Here is a 21162-nt window from a genome sequence, read left to right as displayed (position 1 = left end):
TGGAGTGCTGATGGACAACAAACTAACACTAGAACCACAAGTGAACGCAATAATCAAGAAATGTTTCTTCCAAATGCACACTGTAAAACGAATCCTACCGTTCCTTTCCTTCACCCATAAAACATTCACCATCATCTCCCTCATCCTGTCCAGAATAGACTACGCCAACAGCCTATACCTTGGAATGCCGAAACGCCTACTAAAGAAACTACAATGTATCCAAAACACAGTGCCCAGACTCCTGCTCAGACTACCACGAAGGGAACACATCACCCAAGCACTAAAAATACTACATTGGCTACCCATCAAGCAACAAATAAGGTTCAAAACAATATGCATAATGCACAGAGCAATCGATGGCCAAGGAGCAGAATTCCTACAAAAGAAAATAAGCATCTACCTTCTGGCAAGACCACTCAGATCAAGCAACGACGTTCACCTAAAACTAAAACCTTACAATAAGAGAAGATTCGGAGGGTCGTCATTTGGAATGGGGAGCATGCTAACAACGGGCCGTTAATGACGGGCCCGTTGTTAGCATGCTGGGATGCTCGATGGCCTCCACCTGCCCCCTGGCTAGATATGATTAAGTTAGGGTTTTTGGGTGCATCCCTGGGTTTCTTGTGTGGGATCCCTACCTACCAGGGGTCGATGCCCTGAGCCCTCTTTGGTTGGCAGTAATGGTTGATGCTCCCCCGTCTGTGTCTGGATATCCTGTTTCCAGGGTATTATATGGTCCGAGTTACTTCCCCAAGGTTCCATTCCCTCCATCTTGGCTTGGGCTGTCATTCAATGTCTGCTTGAAAGGTTAAGGATTGACACAAAACTTAACCAACCTAAGATCCCACTCCCCTTTCCAAACTCCCTTCAAAATAAGAAAAACACTACCGAATGCACTTGGTTTATCCATCAGAATAATATGTGAGTCAAGTGCCCAAGGACCCAGACAGGTATTGCATGATTGCCAGTGGTGCCACTCATAGTTGGGCAGTGCGGTAATGCAGCGGTATATGTTAATAATGCAGCATTTAACCCGCACAGCCCAACTCATAATGACCCCCGTGTCTGTTTGCCTGCCTACGTCTGTCTCCAACCTCTCATGCACACCGTTGTTTGGCAATCCAATCACCACATGGTGCACTGAAATTACCCTTTAATGTTACTGTTTCATTTTCTATGAATCTGGGTAGAGAGGTGTTTTTTTGTGTCTGCCCATAGCTCAAGCTTGAATGAACAATTCTGGGGACATTTAAAACAGCTCTCTTGAATTGGTGAATCCCAGTCTTTTTGTGGCGTATTTGAGCTGTGTATAGCTTCACACGCATGTGTAAGGGGATTGCGATTTGTAAAATGTTTGTAACAGTACAGCAACAGACTGTCAAATGAATAACAAAGTTGAATGAATTAATGAATGAAGTTGTCAACAAGTGTGTTCAAGGTTATGGTCGCTCTATGTGACACAAGGATGTAGGCTCACATTTCCTGGGACTAAACTGCTCAACTGTTTGCACTGACCACCCTAATTTGATCACAATTAAAGTGAAAGGCACTCTTCACCTTTGCAGACTCTAGCCTTCCCCTTCCTCTGATTTTGCGTCTCTTAGAAGGACTAAAACTCTGAGGGCTTCTCTCTGAGCAAAGCATTCCTCATGCCCAGGTTGGTGAAACCCTTTACTTGAATATTCCGTTTTTTGCTTGGAAGTGCTATGAAGAAGCCCTCAGCATTTCCAAAGGACCTTCACACCATATTTATGCTGTAAATGTTTCTTCATTAATGATGTGCGGGTACATATGTGTAGATCGGAGTGATGAAGGATGTCACAGGTGAGAGAAGAGGTGAAAGAGAAGAACAGTGAGTTGCAGGCTTTGGATTGGGCTGAGATAAGAGAGTGCTGTAGGAGTGAAGTGGGCAAGAATGGAGAGCTAAGGAAATCAACATGCACAGAAGGGAGGGCTGCAGTAGGTAAGATAAGGAAAGTGATAATGAAGAGGTGCATAAGAGCAAGAGTAATAGGATGGGGGACAGTGGTCTGAAGGATGTAAGAGGAAGAGAAGGAAGCGAGCGCTGCAAGAGGTCTGGACAGAGAAAAGGGAGGCTGTAGGAGTGTGACGGGACAGAACATGGGAAGGAGTTGAGAGAGAACAGCAGGAAGTGAGGGGGGAGTAGAGAAGGAGGTGCAGAACATACGAAAGGAAAGGAATGGGGAACAGGCATTAGGCGAGTGAGCATTAAAGAATTTCAGGAGCTGAAAAAGGAAAAGAGAAGGGAAGAATGTGGAACCTAAGAGGTGAAATCAAAATTCATGCTGTGAAGTGGAAGACCTGGCTCGCTTGAGGGAGTGAGGGGCACATTAAAAATGTGCTGTATGAGGAAAGTGATGTAAAGTAGTGTTCCTGGAGGGGAGAAAGAAGGGCTTCAGAAGTTGAGGGTGATGAAAAGGGAGGGCTGGCAGAGGTGGGTGGAGGGAAAAAGGAAGGCTACAAGATTTGACAGAATGAGATAATGGAGGATTATCAGAAGTGAGGGGTCAAAATGGCAGGCTGGACAAGGTGGAAGTGGGGTAGATAAGGATGTGTTGCACAAATTGAGAATGGGATAAATAAGGAGAATATTCGAGAAAGTAGTAGGGCATTCTTTTGGGAAGAGTGGCTTCATGAAGGGAACGGGGAAATACAAGAAGGATTTGCATAAAATGATGGTAGCAGAAAGAATGGAGGGCTGCAGGAGGCAAATGAACGAGTGAAGGTGATATGATGGAGAGGAGATACGTTAGATGAGCTGCAAGTGTTGCGAGAAGAACAGGCAAAATCATGTATTGCAGGATGGCGATGTGCAGGAAAAGACAGAGCTACCCGAGAAAGTAGGCAGAAGAAAGGAGAGGTGATGGTGAGCTCAACAAGATGGAAACTCTGCAAGGGAAACTGTTGGGAGACCTGTGGAAAAGGAACGCGTAGGGGGTGGCTTTAGAAGGAGACAGGCTAGTGAGTGTGGATCCCTGCAGGAGGGGAGAATAGAAGGCGCCAGGGGAAGTGGCAAATTAGAAAACTTCAGGATTGAAGAAAAGAGACAGAAAGGAAAAACACCCAAAGATGATTCTGTGAATCAATAGCTGTATCAGAGAAGTCCGAGTAGCAAAGGTCGTTTGAGGCATAGGAGGTGGTGCAAACTGTAAACATCGTAGCTAACATCAAATACACATTTAGAGGTGGAAGTGGCAATTGACAGATTATCTCATGGTTACCTTCTTGCACGTCCCAAGTCGCTAATCACAATTACAGGAGTGGTGTTTTTTTTTAACATCGTCTGAACCATGGAGATTCAGGTGTGCCGCAGGGGAAATTCACAATGAATCATGAGGTATGTTTGATCATGGAAGTACGCTACTGAATGCATCTGCTTTGATATGTGTCAATTAGAATAATTACTACTAACAGTTGACTTTTTAATGCTTTAACAGAAGGGAGGATTGGCAGCTAATTAAGTGATTGGAGCACGTAGGAAATCTGGGATATGCATAATCTTCCACCTTACAATTGTTCACTTACGCTTATTGTCACTTGCCTATCTACATATTGTGGTAAGTTAGAATCAGGAGACTGACAAGGTAACATTTTGAGTTAAAAAGTTATTTATTAGAACACCCAAAACCTATCCTTTCCCTGGGTTTCGTGGCCCTACTTCTAACTACTTCTAAAGAAGAGAAAGGAGTCTAAAAGAGTGCCTGTCAAGGTGTCCTACAATGTTAACAAAGTCCACCGTCCCGAAAATCTGTCCCTACCACTGCAAACAAAGTCCTCACTTTAACAAAAGTAGAAAATGGGCCTTGCCCAAAAAGAAAGAATGCTGGCTGGATTCCAGCCCCACTCTGATGTTCAGCTCGCCCCACTGCACAGTTTTGAATCAGAAGACCAAATGTCTCTTCAAGCGTCCCATCCACGTGTCAGTGTTAGATTAGTCTTTTTCACCTTGTTTTTTGTCAGACACTTTGTCTTAGTCTCTGGTTTTCTTCCACCGTTGGGAGCCGCCTTGTTCCTAAGTCTGCTGGGCTGGGAGCACGGCTCAGGGGCAACACGTTTGTCTTGAAAGCAAGAAAACGCAGAGCAGCACAGGTTTGAATCACAGCACCATGCTTTGAGGCTGGTCTCCGGTGTTAAACATGTAATAAAAGATTCATTAAGTCCACACTAGCATTCTCCTTGGTCTCACCACCAAGGAACTTCGTGATACTCTCTACAGTTTGTTACCTCTCCCGGGGCCTCGGGTCTCACACCCTACTTTGGGGTTCAGTTTCTTTCACTGCACCTTGGAGTCTGGGGTCTTGTGTTTCTCCCTGGAACAACCATGTACCTTCTGTCTCTGCGCTGTGCTCCTCCGCGATAACGTTCCAGTAGGCCAACAAGGCTTTTCTCTTGAGGCTTCTTCCCAGCATTCTGTGTCCTACAGAACTGGTGCTCCCTTCATGGCTTAGGCATTCTCCACGGCTTGTGCCTCTCGTGAGCTGGGCTTCTCCGTCAGTGTCTCGGTTGCTGAGCATTCCACAGCTTGACTGCAAATCAGTCTGCCATGCTTGGCGTGTGCTGGCTTCTCCTTGCCACACCACCCAGGAGGTCTCTCCAGCTCTACGGGCACCCCTCTTCTCTCGTGTAGCAATGCTGATTGGGTCTTTATCCTCCACACAACCAGGGGGTGGGCTTATTCTCTGGGCTCTCGTCTGAGGGATGGACGGTGCCTGAAAAGGGTCAGACACCATACCATCCATTTGTGGAGGAAGTTGTAAGTTACTGTACAGTTATATAACCAACAAAACTATTGGGTTTCCTGATACAAGGGAGGATTACATACACCCGTGTTTAGGTATTGCCTGTCCTAGACTAATGGAGGGTCACTTCCAGTGGGATCCCGCTTGCCCTATCCCCTATGATGTGTTAACCTTAACGGGCTCACCTCCCTAGTTCCAAAGAGGGGGGCTCCCCTTCCAATTGCATGGATTCATCAATATATGTACTTATATTAATAATGTATTTGGCTGAATATTGATGCTGGTGCTGTATCTTGGAAATGTACTCTGGTAGAGTACCGGGTAACCAATCTCTGTGACATTTGAGCTAGCATGTTTTATATATGTCCCACACAGAATTAAAACTGTAGTGTTTACAGGAATGCTTTTTATTGAATTTTTCAGAATGTACCCACTTCATAGAGACATGCACTATATTGTCTATTTCAGTTGCATCCTCTTGTTTTTTGTCAGTTTCATATTTATTTTGGAAATAGTCATTGATGTTAATGATGACTTCCTGTGAATTATTCAGGTTCAAAGGTTATCTGACACCACTTCTTGTAATATTATCAGGTTAGATATATGATGCCACTTCCTGTTATGTCATTGGTGTCAAATGTCATGTGATGTCATTTCCACCCCACTTGCATTTTGGTGGATCGATGTCCCTAGATATCACCCAGAACTCACATGTTGGGATGGCAGTGAGTTGCATTTTCTGCGCTAATTCTTACCTAATGTGAAATCATATTTAGTGCTGGTGATATAAGACATTCTGCAACACTGCAACAGTCTCCTTTAACTTGAAAACAGTCCGGAAAAAATCTTCACTATGGAGGCCAGAAAGAGTATTATTTTACTGCTGTTTTGTGTGAGGAACCTGAAGGCGTCTCCCTAGCTAGTCCCCGGGGATCTGTCGTCCAGGTGTCCAAGACACATCCAACACTATTAGATCCAGTTCCTGGGGATGGATCAGTGAGGGAGGATTACCTGGATGGGGAGTCCTTAGGTAGTGGGAGTGGGACACAGATGGGTGAGAGGCGGTATATCCTCCTTCTTTCAACACCTCTTCCCTGTCCTACCACATAGGATATTCCAAAGCACTGCCCCCCTTTCCCAACATGAATACTTTCGCACAACACAGAAGACAACGGACTAACACCAGAGCTGTTTACCTGACATGTCCCAATACAAGAGTCAGGCAAAGTCAGACGATTGACCAGAATCACCCACACCTGACAGCCCTTTCCCTTCCCCACAAGGATAAACGGTGGAGCACAAGAGCACAAGACCAGCAAGGCAAACCGCACGATGTGAGAGCTAAGTCAGCACAGCAGTTCAAGAGAAGGAGAAAGACGGCGCAGACTGAGAGGGTGATAAGGGAGAAACACGACCTTGCCCTTTCCTACCAAGGCCTGTGAAACCTCCGCAGAGGGAATCCTAAGTCTGTGAACAATAGCCAGCGTGTGTTGCAGCAGATGTCTACGGTACATGAGACACTGCTCCGCTGATAAACAAGCCGGGGAGAAATGCGGGTCTCTGTGGTACCAACCTTGACTCGAAGGAGAAGAAAGCCAGGAGGTTCATCACAGCCTGCAAGTCGAGGGAATAGCTGATAAGAAACCAAACTGTGTTGAATGATAAATAGCCAACAGCTAATTTGAACTTTTGAAGAAGCTTTAAAGATACTATTGGCGGAAGAGGGGGAAACCCAGCAACAGAGGGGTCCGGCACCACGTGGGTGCTCAGGCAGGAAACTCTGGGCAATTACTTGATGGTAGAAACTACCGTAACCAGAAGCCCTTGGGAAGAGGCGAGAAGAGGTAAAAGTGGTCATACAGGGGTCTTGTAAAATCCTCTCTACTGTTGAAAGTCTTTGACTGACAGATGATTGCGGAGCTAAGGGAAATGAGTCCCGCTTGGTGAAATGAGCGTATGAACAGTGTGTTGTAAAAGTTAGCAACACTGAGCCGACAGAGGGGAGTTGATTAAAAAAAGGGGCAAAGCCCGAAGAACTGATTTTAAAAAACAAAGATTTGTGAAAGGAAGAAAAGCCGCAGTGAACTCGAAGGAGGGAGCCTAACGTCTGAAAAGGCAACTGAGCCCGAAAGAGGGAGATCTGGGATGGAAAGCTATCACCCAAAGTTCATTGAAAAAGGAACTGTTTATTCGATTTGTTGAATACGATTTTGTTAAGGGTCTACGCCCAGAAGAGGGGGACCCAGGTGTGAAGCCATCACCCAAAGTATACATGGAACCAAACTTTGTGTTTCTTTGTTGGATGTATCAGGCCTCGAAAGCAAGAGACTTTTTCTTGAAAAGAGTCTTAATCATCGAAATAACCTGATACCTGAGACAAAACTGTTGGCATGTGCTAGGAAAGCTCGAGCGTGTACTGTGCTCAGGAGATCCACTTTGTCCCATGCTCAAAACGTGGGGAAGGGAGGCCCCTGGCAATCACATCCTGACCTATTATTTGCGAACACTTCTTTCTATATCAAAAACCCTATCCCACACTCTTTCAGTAATTAGTTGTAAGGATTTGGAAATCGTTTTTTTTAGTATAGGCCTTTTTATTTTGACACAACGCCACAAGGACTGTCTTATTTTTCATTTGATGGTCGAAGCTTGCTCCCATCTTAGATTTAGGTTTAGTTTAACCGTTTTTCCACCCTGCATTTACAGTTTAATAAACACCCTTGAACTGTGATCACTTGTGTCTGTCTTTACTGTTGCCACCATGAGTTCCTTATATTGGACATAAGCAGTCACCCTTATTTCTGCATTAGGAGAGGGGGAAAGTGCCTCAAGTATATAGCTTAGGGTTAGTGCTAAGGATTGGATAGTTAGAGTACTTAAGGGCCCCATTACAGGTTTGGTGGTATCTCAGTGGTAAATCCGCCGAGTTACCACCAAAAGGATTTGCTGTTATGCCACTTGGTCCGGCAGAATTGCCGCTGGATCACAAGTGGTCGTATGCCAATGTTAGTGCCCGTTTATGGAGGATTTCGGCAGAATTACCACTGGCAGTAATTCCACTGAAAGTGCAATTTTTTGGCAGTAAAATGGTGTAATTTTTCCTCCACCTTACCTCGAAAGCCATAGTTTTCTGGTATGGTAATGGGGCGGTAATGCAGTGGTTATCACTGCATTTGTTACCACAGCATTACCACCATAATGAGGCCCTTAGAATAAATTGAATAATCTCAAGTGAAACAAACGCTGTAAAGGTAAAGTCAAGACTATTTAATACCAGTGATTGTTTTAAGGCAATAAAGTAAGATTCAACTCGAGCACAAACAGGGAGGGGATCACACAACATTCCTTGGAAAAGACTTTGAGTTTGGCGGTGTGGCCCACCCCATTACCGTTCCACCGAACTATGGATTTGAAGGTAAGGTGGAGGTGATTCCGCCACCTTACTGCACAAAAATTGCAATTTTGGTGGAATTGCTATGGAGTCCTATGGACGCTATAAATGGAGACTAACACCGCCATACCCCCACTTGTGATCCGTTGGTAATTCTGCCAGATCAAGTGGCGGTAACAGTAAATCTGTTTGGTGGTATCTCAGCGGATTTACAGCTGAGATACCACATAACTTGTAATGAGGCGCTTTGACTTTTCATTTGGGAGGAGGAACGAAGACCTACTCAAGAACTAACATAGGATAACAGATTACATTTATATTAAGCCCCAAGGTGTTCACTACCAGAAATGACTTAAGGATAATTCTTTAAAGGAATTTTCCAGCTCTCTGAGGAAGATGTCTGTGATGTGTCCTCGATTAGCAACACTGAGATTTCTGATATGTAGTCTGAAACATGGCTTTAGTAAAAGTCCAGGATAAAAAACAACCATAACTTAATAATTCACTGTTAAAGGATAGGGAATGCACCAACTATGCAAGTATTGTCTTAAATTCATACGTTAGATTAAATGGAAACAGACCTTTTTACATTCTGCAATGAGCTTAAGGCTTCAACCTGTTGAATATCTCAGGAGCAAGGTGCTTGTCTTGGAAGCAAGACAACGATGAGCAGCAGGGGACTAATAGAATGCACAGTCCCGGTGCACAGTGTAAGGGAGACATGGTATCATAAGTGAAGACAGACACAAGAGATTCAATGTTCAAGGGTATTTATTGAACACATGGGTTGGATAACCTCCTATCTGGAAGTAACTTTGAAAGATGGGAGCATGCACTACCATCAAATAATAAAAATAACAGTCTTAGGAATGTCTGGCAAAATAAAATGGCCCATACTAAAGAAACCTATTGCCTGCCCTTTTACTACTAAAATAAATGAGTGTACAGGAAAATGTATATGTAAAGGAAAACAGTGTACGAAATAATATATCAAAATGGCTGAGCAAACAAACTCCCTTCCCCACGTTTCTAGCACGGGTCAAGGGGGCACACTCGGGCTGTAGAACAGACTCTGGATTTCGTGCCACGAGTATGCAGCTCAGAACACAGGCTAAACCCCTCCACGAAAAGTCTCTTGTTCATACCAAGTCTCTCTCCCTGGCCGCCTTGGGCTTTTCCAATGAAACAAATTTCCTTCAAAAGTTCAACTTAAACATATTTCTCCAGGGTTTCTCAGTTCAAAAGCATTCAGAGTTGCACAATTCACACTGGGTCTCCCTTGGTCAGGCTCGGACCTTTTGCTAAAACTTTTCTCACGATTTACAGTTTGCAATTTCTTATAGGTCTCCCTCAGTCTGGCTCAGACCTTTCATTCACAGACTTTCGAATATTCGAGGGGTTTCAAAAATACCTCAGCATAGCCACTTCGATATTTTACCAGATTATACTTTGCCTCAATGCTTTCTGGTATTGGTAGTTCCTTCAATTTGGTGGTTCATCTTTCCAGTCTCAGGAATCCTCCCCAAGTCTGTCCTTCACAGGGAGGGGAACAGGCCTAAAATCTAAAGCCTCAATGAGGGACAATGCACACTTCTCAGCTAGCAATGCTGTTGCAGCGCTGCAGAAGTCATCCTTCCTTGCCTCTTCCCTTTCCTCAAGTGTGCCTCTGAGCAGCAAGACAGGGATCCCCTGCAGGACTCAGCCTCGCAGCCTCCCTGTTGCCTTCCCAACTGCAACTCCCTGCTCTATACGGGGACACTCCTTTTATACACTTGGGTAGTGTCAAGTGGTTGCAGGTGTACGTGATTGGGGTGGAGTGCCTAATCCTGCCTGGCCTAATAAGTGTGTGAATATGGTGGATTCCCATAGGAAACCATGACCTTGCTATTCCTATGGGAAATCTCCATTCTTCTTTCTTTGTTCTTTTTCATCTCAGTATTTGGGGAAGGGGAGATGGAATGACTAAGGAGAGGGGCTAGATGGAAAATAGGGGAGGGGGGAATGCAGCGTCTCTACCCGAGGCACTCTCCCTCTAATCCCCTGAGACTACTTATCTAGGTAGATCTTCTTCACCTTCCTAGCCACAGGGTCGGGATCTAGCAGTGATTGTTCTCCCCTAATCCCCTGAATAAGGAGTTCCCCAGAAAGGGGCCGTCAAATACCCTCAGGTTTTTCACAGCAGGAACTGGGGCTACGTCATCTCCCCAACTTAGCCTCTAGGGTTGGACGCCTCTGGTATACACCCTGGTAGGCCACCTACCCCAAACCTGTTGCTTCCTGTCAGGGCCATACCCTGATCCTGTCACACTAGTCCCCAAGCACCCCCTAAACTACAAAATAATGTTCAATGAAGTGGCCAACAGAAATGTTTTCAGATTCTATTCTTAATGATTCCTTACCCTCCTAGCTACCCTAAACTGTAAAACAAATGTACACTTTCTTGGCCAGCATAAGTGTTACTAAAACTTAATCTCAAATGTCCAACCCTATTCTAACAGCATGTCTCTGGTGAGGATCTTTCAGGAATTACTCACAGCCTGGACTCTTCTTCAGTACTCTTATCTTACATCTTGGTTCTCAAGCCCTCTTCCTGGTTCCAATCTTCACAGCTTTCTCTTCTCATGCCTTTGCTCAGCCTTGAAACATTCTTTGTAGGCTTCTTCCAGCCCAGGGCATCTTAATTTTCCTAAAAGCTCTCTCTGTGAACCTGGGTTTTCTCAATATTCACAACAGGTCTCTCCCAAACCATCGGGTTTCTCAAAATTCACAGTGAGTCTCTCCCAGACCTTGCATTTCCTTGAAATTCACAGTAGGTATCTTACGGACCTTGGGGTTTCTCAAAATGCATAGCAGTTCTCTCCCAGGCCTCTAGTTTTCTCAGCATTCACAGCAGGTCTTTCCCAGACCTTCACTTCAAGAAAGATTGGTATTTTTCACCCTTACCACTAGCAGACACTATTATCTTACCCTCCTGCCAGTGGTACTCCTCATTTGGTTCCTCTGGGGAGCTACTCATCAGGCCTTTCCCTTTCTTTACAACTGGATTCTGCTCACAGGACCTTTCACTGGGTACTCCGCACAAAGTACCACTTTGCCCAGTGGCCAGGTAACCATAGGACCTCCCGTATATATACTACGTTGTGTGACGAATCTAGCAATATCGTCACTACTTCCCCAAGGGAAAGCTCCCCTTATGGGAACAGGGAAAGGCAGAAGCTACCCGACTCTGACCATGGGGTGGCTATCTGTGGGAGGACCAGATTGGGTAGGACAACCCTTGGGGAGGCAAAGTGAGCCTGCTGTGTCAGAACAGGTCTTTACCTGCACTCCTGGGTAACACCCATTTACTTTTTCCCTATTCTTGTATGGGCAAAGTGAGCCCGCTGTGTCAGAACAGATCTTTACCTGCACTCCTGGGTAACACCCATTCACTTTTTCCCTATTCTTGTATGGCATATTGTGGTGTGAATAAAGAATCTCCACTATTTACTGAATTCCAACCTTATGTACATCCCTCCACCTTTAATAACACTGAAACAACAAGTACTGGGACTTGTGTACACCTCCCCCCCTTTTATAACACTGAGAAGAGGAAGAGGGATGGAGCAATGAAGATCACTAGGAGCGGCAAGCCAAAACTGCGTTCTAGTCTTTGGAAGATGTTAACAGCCCCGGGATATTCAAATATGGAACCTCTGAACAAGACAGAAGAATCAGCCCTCCCAACAATGGTTGGGACACAGGAGGAAAGACCAGAGAGAAGAAGCTTGCGAGGACGATGTCCAGGAAAGTCAGGAGGAAGAGTGTTTTCTGCGCTGCCAGCCCGAGCAGCAGGAGCTGGCGAGCGAAGAAGGCCAGGCGGGAACCGAGAAACCAATGAGACATGTTCCCTGGCAACAGACCGACAGTGGAGGAAACAATAAGCCCAGAGAAGGAGACTGGGATACCAGGGAGCTTCAGGACGGATGCTGCATGCTGTTAGTAAAGAGCAAAAACCCCATTTAAGGTAGCTGCGACATTTAACACATTAACAAAGTTTGTTCGCTTTGTCACTTTATAACAAGACATCAAACATTTTGCAGAGACTTTCGAGTGGGCTGTTAATTTTCGCGGGACCACTCTGCTATTCTGTATCACTGGCTTCACAGTTATTGGTAATTTTTAAAGTTCACTACGCGTTTGCTTTCTTTCGTGTCTCATCAGCATGCGCACAACCTTCAATAGTGAGATACACTGTTGAGACTTCAATCTTTCCTTGACACAAACCAGTGTTTAATGTCTTTTCGCGAATTCATTGGTTGTGTGCATTCCCTTCTTCTCTTTGCGGCTTTGATTCACGAGTCAAGGTTGATACTAAAGGCTTGGCCTCACCTCCCCAACTCTGTCGTTCACCCGGAAGGGTCGCTGGTATCCTTCAAACACAATACAGGCTTCTTCTTGTCTGGGATTTGGCTTTCTCTGCGTATCCTTCACGGTTTCCCAGAGGTCATAACGTCCTGCAGGGATCTTCAGGGTTTCCCTACCCTTCGCTCTGGTCCCTCAATCGGTCATCCTGCTCAAATGGGTTTGCCTTTGCCCCAGAAGATCTGCTCCTTCTTGTGTCTCACCTTGCTCAGAGTGTGTTTCTATGTTCCGCCTTTTATCAGTGTGGGGGGAGCTAATGGGTATCAGATGTATGTTGATGATGTAGGGCCGCTTGACCTTCCACGTTAAAGTCACTTATTTCCAGTTCACCAAAAGTTCTTTCACAGTTCACAAAAAGTAGTTCTCCCTCTGTTGGGCATGGACCTCTCAAGAAATCAACAGTTCACGTAGGTCTCCCTCAGTCAGGCTGGGACCTCTCAACATAAAGTACCTGATTCAACATAGATCTCCCTCAGCCGGGCTCGGACCTCGCAATCACAGCACATGCAGGGGTTCCCTTCCCCAAGCTTCATTCACAATGTTAGGGGTTCCCTAACCCCTAATTTATTTCCTGTTCCCTATCCCCCTCAGTCAGGCTCGGACCTTCATTCACATTCGTTAGGGGTTCCCTTCCCCTAAGTTATTTCCTGTTCACGGTCTCCTTCAGTCAGGCTCAGGCCTTTCACTGATGTCGAAGACTTTCGAATGTGCAAGGCCTTTTACATAGACCTCCGCAGGACCACTTTGACTTTCAATTCAGCTCTCCCTTATATTATTTGACCCAGTGTCTTTTGGTCTTGGTAGTGCCATAACACAATCAGAAAAGTTCAAATAAATCTTTCTCTTAAAGCAATCACCTTTTAACTTCCCCTTTTGATGGGATTAATCTGGACCATTGCCCATTTCATAGTTCGTTCTCTTTGTCACTTTATTACAAGTCATAAAACATTTTGTGGAGACTTTCGAGTGGGCTATTTCCTTTTTGCTTGACCACTCTGCTACTGTATATCACTGGCTTCACAGTTAGCAGTAACTTAAAGTTCACTACTCGTTTGCTTTCTTTCGTGTCTCATCAGCACGTGCGCAACCTTCAACCGTGATATACACTGTTGCTGCTTCAATCTTCCTTGACACAAACGGGCCTTTCATGTCTTTCGCTAACTCGCCGGTTGTGTGCATTCCTTTCTTGTCTTCGCAGCTTTGATTCACGAGTCAAGGTTGATACCAAAGGCTTGGCCTTGCCTCCCCAACTCTGCGGTTCACCCGGGAGGGTCGCTGGTCTTCCTTCAAACATAATGCAAGCTTCTTCTTGTCTGGGATTTGTCTTTCTCTCTGTATCCTTCACGGTTTCCCAGAGGCAACAACCCCCTGTAGGGATCTTCAGGGTTTCCCTACCCTTTGATCTGGCCCCATGATCGGTCATCCTGCTCCAATGGGTTCACCTTCACCCAGGAAAATCTGCTCCTTCTCGTGTCTCACCTTGTTCAGAGTGTGTCATCTCTATGTTCTGCCTTTTATCGTGTGCTAATGGGTATCAGATGTATGTGATTAAGGTCAAGTGCCTGACTTTGCCTGACCTTTTTAACGGGACATGTCCAATGAGATATGCAAGTGTTAGCCTCTTTACTCTCAGTCCTCCTCTTCCTCAGCCCAGTGTTTGTGTACAAAGGGTGGGAGAGCGGAGTTGCAACGTTGGATAATCCTATAAAAAAGGATCTGGATATGGCCACAGGAAAAGGGGGCTACCATGTCTCACCATTGGCTGCCCGACCCCCACTTTGCAAAGATTCCTCACCCAGATGATTCTCCTGCACTGGTCCACCCCCAGGGTCTGGATCCAAAGACGATGGCCGTGCCTTGGCCACTTGAGAGAGAGATCCCTGGCAACTAGTAAGTGAGACACCCTTTGGTTTCGCACACAGGGCGCAGAAGTTTTACACTGAACACATTGTAAATAAGCAGTACACATATATAGCAGTGCAGAAGGATTTAGGTCAGTCAAAACTGTGAGGTTCAGGAATTACCCTCTAGTACAGTAAATGAGAACCAGAAAGAGGGCAATGGACAATAGAGGGTACTGAAGTAGTAATCACCTAATCAGAGTGAGAGAGCCAAAAAGACTATATTTTAGGTTAGATAATTCAGTAAAAAGGAAGCACTCATTACAGGAATTCAATGGAAACTAGTGAGACATCAGTGAATCTCTCTATAATATCTTCAGGTGGAGGAGTATCAGAAAGGAGAACCACAGGCCAGTATGAGAAGATAGCGGGAGTACTCAGAGGTGCCTTCAAGCTTTAAGAGGAGGCAGACAGGTAACCCGGGGGTAGTAGCTCTACAGGATACAAAGGGAGAGCAGGAGGTAAGGAACTAAGTATTAACACATGTATTTGGTTTTCAGGTATTCAATAGCAGATTGGAGGACAAGGAGGAGCATCTGAATGAAGCCAAGTTCTTTTTTATTTTATCCACTTCCTCTTTCCCCCTGGGGTTGTGGGCTCAACAGTAGTCACTAAAACTCATGGAGTCGATGATTGCAAGGGATTAGTGGGGTTCATCTTCAGGCTCCAGAGGATCAGAAGCTGAGACCTGAGAGTGAAGGGGTAACTAGTGAGGGGGCTTGGCAGACACTAGGAAAAGGGGTCTACCCCCAGCCACAAGTATGTCTGTTTGCTTTCTCCCATTGCTTCCCCTCCAATCCCCTGACCTTATTAAAAAACACTGCACATTCACTGTTACATTGTTATCTTTATAAACAGATGTGGCAAGAGAAGTTGCAATCCTGAAGAATGGTGCAGTTATCTTTCCCTGATTGTGGCTGCTTTTCAGGGCACAAGTAAAGGATACATGTGGGAGGACAGTGTCACTTTTTTCAGGATGCAGACACAACCCCTCATTTTTCTTGAGGTTGGAAAGCCTGCTCAAGTATTTGACTACCAGGATTTTTCCCAGGTTGTCATGTTGCTAGTACAGCCGCTGTCTATTAGTGGGGTTTTGTTTTTCAGGGAATATTTCACTACAGATTGCTGGGTTTTAAAGATGAGCATCTTTTATACTTTGCCAGCATATTTATTGGAACATTTCCGCTTTCAGGTAATTTTTATGGTGTTCATTACTTTTCTTTTAAAAGCCCAATGCTCTTTTCTCTTGTGCACTTTCTTCTAAGGGGAAGGTCAATTGAACGACATGTGTATATTTCACTTTAAGATATGTTCATTCACTGTGTGTATATTCATGGGGGCCAGCTTTAGATTTTCCCTCTGGGGAAAATGTTCATGCACAGAGTGAAGCGAGAGAGCCGTGCTCATCCCCAGCCAAAACAACACAATTTACAGCACTTGTTGCAGCAGGAATAGGAAAAAATCCATATTTACAGGAAGGTATCAACATAATACATCTCATCAACAATCACCTGATCAGCTGAGTTGCCTTTGCAACAGTCTACTATTGGATTCCCTGATATTCCCGCACCCAACTAACAGTTTTGGCAGCACTTGATAAACATAGTTGTTATCTGCTTGCAGTTTATTTCTTATGACAGTCAAAATAATCTATCTCCACCAGTAACTGCTCATGAGCAAATCCTTTTTTTAACAAACTATGACTTATCTGCTAAAATTAGAAGTCTCTAAAATGTGGAAAGGTCGTTTTCACAAATCAAAGTCTTCATGGGAAGAAAAGAAAGGGCAAGGATGGACAAAGAGTCCCTTAAAAAAGTATTCCCTGATTTACTACAATTATTTTGACTTGTAGAAATGTTAGAAATTACTGGATTAACATAATCATCTTTATTCTCCGAAAAGTGTTCATAACACCTTGCTCTGAGAGATATTACCCTACTTATACACACAATTAAACAATAAATGAATATTTGTGTGTTTACACTGGAAAAAACAGCTATTTGCAATTTTTTGATGGGGGCAAATTGGAAAAGACTGATAAACACAGCTTCTGAAAATGTTTGAAACAACTGGAGAAAAAAAATAAACCATGAAAACAGAAAACCCCATTTATATACCACTTTTGACAAAGCAATGTACATAGAACATTTACATACAAATATTATCACCCAACTGAAGTTGGTACACATTTAACGACCTTAGAGAGATGAAAGGCTGAGTTTGCCTTGCTGGTATTTGAACCTAGAACCTGTAGATCACACGTAGATCGGAGCACCTAGCGAACAACACACTGAGCTATCTTAACAGCTGAAAATCCTCAGAGCTCTGACAATGGGCTCCAGCAGCCAATTTTTCTTGTCTTCACGACCAGCTGTTGTTACATTTTTGCTTTTGGTTAACAGTTGTGATACATGGCCGTCATGGACACACAATGTTGGCCGTCACCTCACGTTTATTAGTTTCCCATTATCTCATGACAGCAGAGCCTGTTGGACACTATTCATTTACACTCACCTATAGAATGGGCTTATGTGCTCATGATATGCATCCTGACTATATCTAACTAGATGTATTTCATTGTGCAGTGCAGCTGGACTCCCTCCAACGTGATTTAGGAAATCTCGCTTTACAATTGGTGCAGTTTGTGCATTAACATGAATGTAAATTTTTTCTTACAAGTGGGCTGTTTTCACTCTTCAGATTCTACACTATGCCAATATTTTAGGCACTACGGTTTATCCTCTCAATTTGTGTCTGTGCCTCCTGACGTTTCATTAAGATATGTATTGCTGGTTACCATGCCATATATTTCAGGGTGGGTTCCCGTTGGGATCAAGGTGGCCCATGTAAGTCTTTTCACATTTTCCATTTTTAGGTGTGTTATGCAGTCTAATAATTCACTGGCCATTTCTCATGTTTTATAGATGCTTATCTTATTCCCACATGTGCAGTACTAAAAGATTGAGGGCATCACTGTGTTTAACTGTAAGGTCATCCTTTTATTTTGGGGGCTGTCCTCCTGTTCTTTCCTCTTGGGTGGCCTTGTCCATCAGGTTTGATTGTGAGTGTACGAGTCAGTGAGGACTCTAAGTGATCCCCTCGGCTTTCCTGTCTGTTTGGTGCTTGTTACCACTGTGTTTCAGGCTGAACGTACCAGTTCTCCTGACTGTTGAGTGTGTGTTACCACCCTGTTTTATGTGGCCTGTACCTTGCACTTTTCCTTTCTGTTGGGTGCTTGTTGCCACCCTGTTTCATGCTGAATGTAGTTCCAGTTCTTCTGACTGTTGATTGTGTTACCACCCTGTCTTATGCGTTATTGACACCCTGTTTCATGCTGAATGTACTTTCAGTTATCCAGACCGTCGAGAGTGTGTTACCACCAGGGTTTATGTAGTGTGTACCTTGCACTTTTCCTTCCTGTTTGGTGCTTGTTTCCACACTGTTTCATACTGAATGTAGTTTCAGTTCTGCTGACTGTTGAGTGTGTACTACTGCCCTGTTTTTGTTAACTTTCTTAGTATCCACAGAGGCTGGCAGTACATTGCAAATTACACATTCCCATGATCATACAGTAAGAAATGAACAGCCTTTGATACTTCTGAGGTCAGGAAGCAAAGCTCATGGGTGCCGGAGAAAGGCAGTGAATGCACAATCATTCTATAAGTCACCATATTAGTTTATGAAACTGGTCTACTGACGGTTTCAAAATGTCCCAAGGCAGTTTCAAATTGCACCTTTCCACATGTGAGCCTGGTAAGAAGCTCGAAGAGTTCCTTAGATGCTACATTAAAACAGTTACTTGTCAATGGTTCAAGGCTCCTTCAGTGTCATGATCGGTAGTATTCCCATGGGAAACAGATGGAGATGACCGGCGGCAGATGAATAAGGATCCACTGGTCATCTCAACTGTCTTAATGTTTTGGAACTGTGATGTAGGAATTGGGGGTTGAACTGTGATGTCACAGAGGTGGTTGAGGGTGGTGTGGCAAGGTTTGCAGGACCCAATCATGTCAGGATAATGTATGTCCCACTATAGGGGAATGAAGTGGCTCTACCAATTAGCCTCACATGGAGGTCTAACCTAATGTTGCAATGCGGTTTGATGCTAATAAGTTTGTATGATTATAAAATCTCCTGTTTTAGGGGCGTATCTGACAGCACCTTTCATGCAGTTCTGTTCTGCATTCTGTGTGAATTTTGCTTTCCCAGCTGCTTCTGGACCCAGATTAGCATTACTTCTTGCTTGGTGTACACTCCTTTTTTAATTACTTTTGTAACTTTTATTGGTGAGTTCTGAGGCAACCCCCTGTACACTTTTTGTTGAGGTCAGCATGCTGCTGCGTGCCTGGCTGTGCAATGTATGTGAGTGGAATGTTGGTCCCCCTGTTCTCGCCCAGTGAAAGGTGGAGATTGCCTGCGTGGTGGGCACGGTTGGGCCTCCTTCTCTGAACCTGTGCAATTCTCTGAATAAACAGTATTTACCTGACCCACACTCTTGGTTGTCCTTATTCCAGAGTACTTTTCTGCATAAGCTCATACCACCTGCCCTAGCCCTACTCTGCCTGAGACCTATCCACACCTGCCCTCCTGTGCTCACTGTTATGTGCAAACATATTTAGGACTGAATACTTGAATGGCAGATTTACCTAAAGCCACACACCCCACACATGGTACAGAACTATGCTGAAGATAACACAAGTTGTCAGCGGGCAGCCTCTGCCAGGCCCTCGGGGCTCAGCCTCACTTACCTCCTCCTGGTCCAGCATTTGCTGCTTCAGCTTCTCGGCCAGCTGGCTCTGCTGGTTGATTTCGTCATCCTGAGCAAGAGGGTGAGAAATGACAGCGTTTGACAAGGAAGGAGCAGCTACCTCCACGAGCATAAATGTTACAGCATGGCCTACAGACTTAAAGATTCTAAACAACACAGTCCAAAAGTCCACAAGTCCAGCACACTGAGCGGCAAAGGCTTTTTGCAACATACATCTTGTGCGGCGGTTGTGCAAATACTGATTTTAGGACATCTTAAATGCAAACAAATACGCAAGGGCTGCGCTATTGTTTAGGAAGTGGTCATGTTCCGACTTCTATTTCCTTGAATCTCAGGTACAAACAGAAAAGTGTCATCTGGCTCCCCAACTAAGATAAGGCCTGAAGACACCTGATCACGATAAGTGGCGGGCCTTATTTCAAGAACACCAAGACAAGTTGGCAAACAACGTGGTCAGTATGATATGATAGGTTATTTATAACGCGCTTAATACCCAGAGGTTTCTAAGCGCGGACCCGGGGATCGAACCCATGTTGCTCCGTGACATCTTGCTTCCAAGGCAAGCACGTTGCCGTTGAGCTATCCTCCCGAGTATCTCTCCTTGATGACCCATTGGGTACATAAGTGCCATGCAAGAAGTGTGTCGAGCGCTTGGAGGCAGGATCTCCAGTGGTCCTAAGCAACAAAGAGAGATAATGGCTGCAACAGTCGAGCCCTTCGTGTCATGTGGTTCCCGCACGAGGAAACTGAGATGGGTCATGTGACCCGCGAGAAGAAAGCATATTTTGTTAATCGTGTGTGGACCTGTAGTTACTTTGTGTGCAGGAACGCATGCGCCCAGGCAAGACCAGGCACCAGCCTTGGCATTCTATCTGCAATGTTACAGGAAAAAAACAGCCTCGACCTTAAACACTTGTTAGGAGCCAGGCCGAAAAGCCAGGATGTGAGCTGGTCATTCAGCACCCTGGACAGCACCCCTGCAGCCCCGCGCTACTCTGGGTGCCACCCACCTTGTCGTCCAGTTGCTTGTACATCTTGCGTATCTCCTCTTCATACTTTTGCCGCTCCTCCTCGGATATCCGGATGACGATGGAGGAGTTGTTGTCGTTGACAGGGGTCTCGTCGCATGTGTCCGGGACAAGCTTCTCATTCTCGCTTAGCTGTTCCGTCTCAGGCACGTTCTCCCCTACAGAAAAGAGAGACGACAGGAAGTGGGGTAAGAAGAGGACTCATGGCGCCAACTGGCCTGCCACTGCAACTTCCTAGCACTGACATGGGTTCACCTTTGTGACGTCATCTACGTTTCCAGGAGCCTGGCGCAGTAACCGTTACCCCTAGCAACAAGCAACATGTTCAAAAAGGGGTGCCGCTGATTTAGGTGTTACATTTGACCCCTGAGCTGCAATGACTCACATCTGAAGCGCTAGTCTTGGAGGCAGACCAGAATTCACTCTCCTGCCAAGGGCTGCATCTATGTGCCTACTAGCACGACTGTGGGCTTCATGTAGGTATTTAGTTACTTTGATTTTTAAGTTTTGTATTCAGCATAGCATCAAGACACGGGAAATATGTCCCAAACGGACATTGGACTAAAACTATTAAGGACAGTAGAAAGATGAGGCAGTTTCGGGAGACTAAGTGAAATTAAAAGTACAGATCACTCCGTAAAGTGTCAGGAATGTACCCCAAGTGTTCATAACTGACCCTTCATCTCCACTGAGTCTAATAGTCACCCACTCCACTGGGGCAAGGCAGGACATAAACGCCATTAATTCTTCTATTTTTAAGACCTTTTCGGTCGTCTAATGTTTTCAAGTCATTATGGCATGCTTATGTTGATGCTTAACATTGAAAAGGATTGTTATTCGACCTTGCACCCTGTTATAATATGCACGTGTTCAAAGAAATGATTTCACAACAGGCCTACACAGAGGGAAA

General features: G+C 44.9%; 1 protein-coding gene across 2 annotated transcripts in view; it reads right to left on the bottom strand.

Moving 5' to 3' along the window:
* The window catches only part of KIF5A (kinesin family member 5A), a 902746-nt gene that overhangs the window by 375301 nt on the left and 506283 nt on the right, over positions 1–21162 (bottom strand). For both annotated transcript variants that reach the window (XM_069653594.1, XM_069653595.1), the window contains exons 12-13: positions 20235–20410; positions 19205–19273 (exon numbers count right to left, since the gene is read on the bottom strand). In XM_069653594.1, coding sequence (XP_069509695.1) covers positions 19205–19273; positions 20235–20410 — 245 coding nt within the window. The remainder of the gene's footprint in view (positions 1–19204; positions 19274–20234; positions 20411–21162) is intronic.

Source organism: Ambystoma mexicanum, chromosome 3q, assembly GCF_040938575.1.
Source record: "Ambystoma mexicanum isolate Mex_15411 chromosome 3q, UKY_AmexF1_1, whole genome shotgun sequence".
Classification (NCBI taxonomy): Eukaryota; Metazoa; Chordata; class Amphibia; order Caudata; family Ambystomatidae; genus Ambystoma; species Ambystoma mexicanum.
This window is presented reverse-complemented; position numbering and strand designations above follow the sequence as displayed.